General features: G+C 39.8%; 1 protein-coding gene across 1 annotated transcript; it reads left to right on the forward strand.

Moving 5' to 3' along the window:
- The first annotated feature begins 2,485 nt into the window (after positions 1–2,485).
- On the forward strand, positions 2,486–6,009 carry LOC113117921 (uncharacterized). Its single transcript, XM_026286825.1, has 3 exons — positions 2,486–3,534; positions 3,641–3,957; positions 4,378–6,009. Exons 1-3 carry the CDS (start codon positions 3,443–3,445, stop codon positions 4,698–4,700), a joined length of 732 nt encoding a protein of 243 aa, XP_026142610.1. The 5' UTR covers positions 2,486–3,442; the 3' UTR covers positions 4,701–6,009.
- Positions 6,010–6,706: the final 697 nt, after the last annotated feature.

Here is a 6,706-nt window from a genome sequence, read left to right on the forward strand (position 1 = left end):
ATTCGTCTCCTTGGTACACTCCTGAGCTCCGTATCTTAAAGGCCACTGGCAGACGGCTTGAGCGTTACTATAGGAAAACTGGCCTGACTGTTCACCATTTGGCATTCATCGAACATATCAAGATTTATAAATCGGCCCTGAGTTTGGCTCGTTCCAGTTTTGTATCTGCTATAATCAATAAATCAAGCAACAGGCCAAAAGCATTATTCAACACAATTAATAAACTTACCAAACCTCCATCTCATGTTGCTCTAGCTTCTGATGAACTTTGCACTTCATTCTTGGCTCACATGCTCGAAAAGACAGATGCCGTAAACCAGTGCCTCTTTAATGATGCCAGTAACATTAGTCATCTGCCGAATCAACCTTGTCAATCCCTGCCTTTTTTCTCTCTGTCTACTCCTTCTTCTGTCTCTGAGTTAATCTTGAAATCCAACCCTTCATCTTGTCATCTTGACCCTGCTCCTACTACTCTACTGAAACTTTGCCATTCAGTTATTTCTGCACCTATCTCTCACTTCATCAATGCTTCTCTTACCTCTGCTTCATTTCCTCTGTCACTCAAAACTGCAGCTGTTACCCCTGTTCTCAAGAAACCCAACCTTGACCCCTCAGTTTTAACTAATTATCGTCCCATTTCAAATCTCCCCTTCATAGCTAAATTACTGGAAAGTACTGTTGCCTCCCAGCTTCAGTCTTTTCTAGTTGAAAATAATCTTCTTGATCCTTTTCAATCTGGTTTTCGCCCTATGCATAGTACTGAAACTGCTCTAGTTAAGGTACTAAATGATCTGCTTCTCTCTGGTGATTCTGGTTCTCTGTCTATGCTTTTGCTGCTCGACCTCAGCTCTGCCTTCGATACCGTCTCCCATCAACTACTCATTTCACGCCTTTCGGATGTGGGTATTTCTGGTGCTGCTCTTTCCTGGTTCTCCTCTTATCTCTCTGACAGACTGTTTTACATTTCACTTCAGAATTTTCCCTCACCCACTGTCCCCCTGAAGCAAGGTGTCCCTTAGGGATCCGTTCTTGGGCCATTATTATTTATAATCTATATAATCCCTCTTGGTCAGATCCTCCGCCGTCATGGTTTTAATTATCATTTCTACGCTGACGACATTCAATTATATACTACCTGTACATCAACTTTATCTTTCACAACTGACAAAATCTCTGCCTGTGTACATGAAATAAAAGATTGGCTTCATTCAAATTTTCTAAAACTTAACATGGACAAAACTGAGATTATTTTCACTGGACCTTCATCACTCACTAATAAAATTCCTACAAACTTCACCTGTGAGATCGCCGGCTCTCTTATCAAACCATCTAGTACTGTTAAAAATCTTGGTGTAATTTTTGATTCCTCTCTATCTTTTCACTCTCACATTAATTCCATCACTAAATTGGCATTCTTTCATCTACGTCGTATCGCTCAGCTCTGTCCCTTTATCAGTATCTCAGATGCTGAAACTGTCATCCATGCATTTGTCACCTCACGTCTTGATTACTGCAATGCACTTTTCATCGGCCTATCAGCTAGCTCCATTTCCAAATTACAATACATTCAAAACTCTGCTGCCAGACTACTCACCCACACCAAGCGTTCTGCACATATTTCCCCAATTCTGCATGATCTTCACTGGCTTCCTGTGGCTTACCGTATTAAATTCAAAATTCTACTTCTCGCTTTTAAGTCTCTGCATGGCCTTGCTCCCCCCTACCTCTGTAACCTGCTTCTCCCTTACACCCCAACTCGCTCTTTACGATCCGCTGATTCCAGCCTCCTCATTGTCCCTCGGCATCGCCTTGCTTCAATGGGGGGCAGATCATTCAGTGTTGTTGCACCCAAAATGTGGAACTCTCTCCCCCCATCACTCCGTTTTGTTAACACTATCTCTGAATTCAAATCCATGCTCAAAACACACCTATTTTCTGAATGTTATAGGTCTTAGTGTTTTTTTTTATTATTTTTTTTTTATTTTTTTTTACTTTAATTTTTTTTTTCCTCTCTCTCTGCTGGTTGCTGCCCCATCTACACAATTCTCACTTACTGTACTTGCAATCTCATTTGCCTATTGTTGTTCTGTCTGCTCTCTTTGTCAATTGCCTTTATTGTTGTTTGTTTATTGTAACGTGTCCTTGAGCTCTGGAAAGGCGCTATATAAATAAAACTTATTATTATTATTATTATAAGCTGCTGGACACCCTTAGCTTGTTAGCTGGGTTCAAAGTGCATTAAGCATTAACTTATCATTAGATTTATGCCCCTTAAGTTACACATATTTCTCTTAACATATAAACGCATTAATCTACTTTTTGTCGACTTAATTATAAATGTATATGTTAATGTAATGTGTTCTTGCATGGCGATTTAAAATTGTAGTTTATGAATGGCAAATAACTTTCATAAAACATCAGTTTTATACATAAATGTTTATTTTTAAATGCTAGCAAAAGTTTATCAGTGGTGTAAGATGTTACTTAATTTTGAAGTGTATTCTTTTTACAGAGAAAACCTCCATCAAAAATAAAGCAATACAATGAATGCATCTTGAAAAGAAAGAACTCAGAAGAACAGAATGATTCAGCTGTGAAACAGATGAAGATTAAAGACTATTCCATGTCGTGCAGGCAGGTTGCTCAGTCCACAATTGACAGGCTTGTAGTTGAATTTGTCTGCGAAAGCCTTCAGCCCTTTACCGTAGTTGAACTTCCAACATTTAAGTTGCAACCTGGCTGTACAGTTATGTCCAGACCAACTGTGAAGCTGAGAGTTGAGGAAGTGGCCACAAAGGTTAAGAAGAACATCATTGCTGAGATGGCAAAAGTCAGCTGTATAGGTACCACAACTGATTGTTGGACAGCACGACAACGGAGTTACATCGGTGTAACTGCACACTGGATTGATGAATGTACACTGGAAAGAAGGTCTGCTTCCATTGCCTTTAGACATTTGAAAGGATCACATACATTTGATGTGCTCGCAGAAACCCTGGATGACATCCACTCCACAAAAATAGTCAGAACAACAACTGATAGTGGATCAAATTTTATCAAAGCATTTAAGGTGTATGGTGAATAGAATCCGTAAGAGTTTATTGGTGCTGACTCTGCTGAGGCAGTGACACTGGAGAGTGAGGAAAATGAAGAAGGAGTTGAGGTTCAGGACACCTGTTCCATTTTAAACACTAACACTGGATTGGAGTATCATCTACCTAAGCATCAGCGTTGCGCGTGTCATCTCCTTAATTTGGTGGCTACTGTGGATGCTTCCAAGGCAGAGGAAAGCAGTGAGGTATATAAGAAGCTTTCCCATTCAACGTTTGCGAAATGCCAGGCATTATACAATAAAACCAGCCGGTCTGCCATCAATGCTGAGATCGTCCAAGAAGAATGTAAGCTGCAGTTCATTCAGCCCAACCAAACAAGATGGAACTCAATGTACAATGCTGCAGAGAGGGTAATGCGGATCCTGAAGGAGCAGGGAGAAGCATCCCTTCGGAATGTATGTGCAGCATTCAAAATCAAAATGTAAGTCTGTTTACTCAATCTCCGTGTGTTCTAATTGGAATACTTAAGTTGTTTGTTTAGATTTGACGTTGTTTGTTGTTGTTGTCATCATTTCATTTTTAAATAGGCTAAATCCTGCTGAAGTTTCTTACCTCTCTGAATACTGCATTGTGATGAAGCCTATTTCCATGGCCTTGAACATCCTTCAGTCCGAAACAAACACTCAGATGGGGTGGCTGCTTCCCACCATCTACCTTCTTGATTCCAAGCTCAAAAAGATGGAGGCTTCAATCAAGATATGTCTTCCCCTTATTCATGCTCTGCAGAAGGGTCTACAAAAGCGCTTTGGGGAGTTTATGGAAGATCCGGAACTCATCAGTGCTACAATTCTTCTTCCAAAATTCAAAACGTCATGGACTGACAAGGCCCACATCATAAAAGCAGGTAAGAGATTTCTATTTTGTTCATGAATACAGATTATCTGATGAAATATTTTATGCTTGTTTTGTTCAAGATTGAGAGCATGCAGAATTTTATTTCGATTTTTAATGTCAGGAGTCATGGATACATTTCACTTATCCCACTTGTAACTGTTCCACTACTTTATGGGTTTCTGTGGCGTTAAGCTATTGGTTCGGTTATTTATTTACTTGCCTACTGTAGCACAGTCAGACTATGAAACTGTTCGAAAAGACAAGGGTAAATGCAACAGTGCTTATGTAGCAAGTAAACCGCTTTATTTCATTTCTAAAATGACCATGACAACCCCAAAGTCCATAACACACTAGTAAACATGCTGTAGTTTGTCTATCAGCATTATCCGCTATTATTATTATTAATGTTTCTATTTTGTGTATATGGTAGGGATGGATTACATCCTGCATCATCTTGACGCCATTAAGGACACCCAGCAAAACGACTCACAGCATGATTCCTCTGACGAGGATGACTTCTTTTCTTCCATTAAGACTGTTCATTCTCCAACTGCATCTGAATTGGATGGGTACTTGGCTTGTGCCTCAGAAGAGATGGGACTGCTTCAATCGTTTCATTTGGTGAAAAAGCGAAGCCTCAAACTGAACACACCCTTGCCTGCCTCTGCAGCATGCGAGCGCCTTTTTAGTTGTGCTGGGCAGCTGTTTACACCTAAACGAGCAAGGCTGGACAGTACAAATTTTGAGAATTAGCTCATTGTAAAACTGAACAAATTCAAAATGTAGGATTGTTGTCGGCCCCTACATTAAAATCTCTGCAAGTCTGCGTTCATGTTAAGAGACTTGTTGGTTAATGCATGTTAACGTAACCTTTTTAAGTTAAATTGTTAATGTACAATGCTTTGCATTATTATTATTATTTTATTTTTTTTAAGCTGCAAGAATAATAAACGTTACCTGATTATTGGCTGCTTTTTCAAATATTACATGCCTGGACTTTCAGTCCTAGCAGTCAAAAATAAAACTCTGAGTAATTGTTTTTATTTTTTTTTACAGAGAAACGTCCATAAAAGAGAACAACACTGTTATAAAGCTACATATTTATTTCACAGGGTATAAGGTGGAATAAGTCACAGCATAATACTCACTACTCTTGATTACTTTTGAAGGGGCTACTTTTTACTCATACTTTGAGTGGTATTTAGGACAGGTACTTTTACTCCACTCACATTACATTTTTTGGTAAGTAATAGTACTTTTACTTGAGTATGATTTTTCAGTACTCTTCCCACCACTGCTGCTGAAGCTCCTCCTCCTGTTGCTCTTCCAATATGGGCGGAACTCTCCTGCAGTGGCTGGCGTGCACCCATGTAGGTCTCTCACCGACCTTCACTGCCGTGTGTTTTCAGCAAAACTCGGAATAGCCCTCGCCACCGTTTCACCCTCCAGTTCTTCATCCTCAGGTCACAAATTACCACGTAATCCCCTGGCCTGATCTTATGCAGAAACTTCTCAGCAACCATCCTCTGGGCAGCTTTCACCTGCACACAACTGTTGGATAACAGACAAGACATTTCTTTGCAGTAATTCAACATTTTATTTTCACACACATCCATTGATGGAAGCCTGCGTTTTTCCCCCTTCTATTCCCATGAATGGTGGTCTACCAAAGAGAATTTCGAATGTGCTCAAATTTGTTTTGACTCTCTTTCTCATTCTCATGTACAATAACACAGTTGGGAGTGCTTTCACCCATGAGCGTCCAGTTTCCTCACAACACTTTGCCAACTTGTTCTTTATCGACTGATTTTCCCGTTCAATAGCGCATCTGCTGGCGCAATGTGTAAGGCACAATGTGTTCTCATATCAATACCTAAGAACTGACCCACCTGTTTTATTGCCTCATTGACAAAATGTGTACTCAAACGGACCTTCTAGGTCTGGTTGGGATACCAGTTGAGTTTTGACACCTTGTGCCCCATTGTGTGTATTACAGATAACACATCTTTTTTTTCTTTTTTTAATTACCAGCAAATATTGTGAAGCCCTTGGTAAACCACAATTCTTTCATCTGTGCAATCATCCCCCCTTTTGATATATGGGCTAACCCATGTGTCAGCTTAGCATAATGTTTAAAAAAAAAATGTTTGGGAGAACGAGGTGTTCCAACAACGGATCTCCACACGCTATAAACTGCCCGATGCCTTCCAGTTGTTTTTCTCAGCTCCTATGGAAAAAGACTGCATGCTCTGTAAACAAGGAGAAATGTAAAGATTAAATGTCAACTTGTGCGCAAGTGGCTCTTTTACTATTATATTCATTCTGATCCTCAGCCATATCAGCTATAGCATTTCCTGTTGAAATGAAACTTTTATAATTAGTATGCACTGCGCACTTACAAAACACTTTTTTTTTTTTTTTTTCTGGCAATAGAATAGCCTCGGGCAGGTCCGATACCAGAGACGCATTTAGTATCGGCCTCCCTTCTGAAATGCATTTTATCAGGCTTCATAAACTCTGTGTTGATTGGTGTTGTTCAAACCTTAGCCAATTTCAAAATCATCTCTGCCTAATCAACTTTTTTTATCTACCATTCGTAAGCCCACTGCGGCTCAAATTTAGAACATGTCATTTGTGGTGCTTCCTCAATGCTAATTCCATAGTAATCAGCACTGAGGGTCAAATTTAATTCACACATAAATCTCTGGCCATTAGATGATGGATCAAATGGCCTGAAGCCGAAGTGCTTTCATACACTT

The sequence above is a fragment of the Carassius auratus genome, chromosome 17, assembly GCF_003368295.1.
Source record: "Carassius auratus strain Wakin chromosome 17, ASM336829v1, whole genome shotgun sequence".
NCBI lineage: Eukaryota > Metazoa > Chordata > Actinopteri > Cypriniformes > Cyprinidae > Carassius > Carassius auratus.

Coding starts and splice junctions, on each gene's coding strand:
- LOC113117921 (XM_026286825.1), top strand. CDS start 3,443: ATGTACAATGCTGCAGAGAGGGTAATGCGGATCCTGAAGGAGCAGGGA. Junction 3,535..3,640: donor GCAGCATTCAAAATCAAAAT/GTAAGTCTGTTT, acceptor ATTTTTAAATAG/GCTAAATCCTGCTGAAGTTT. Junction 3,958..4,377: donor GGCCCACATCATAAAAGCAG/GTAAGAGATTTC, acceptor TGTATATGGTAG/GGATGGATTACATCCTGCAT.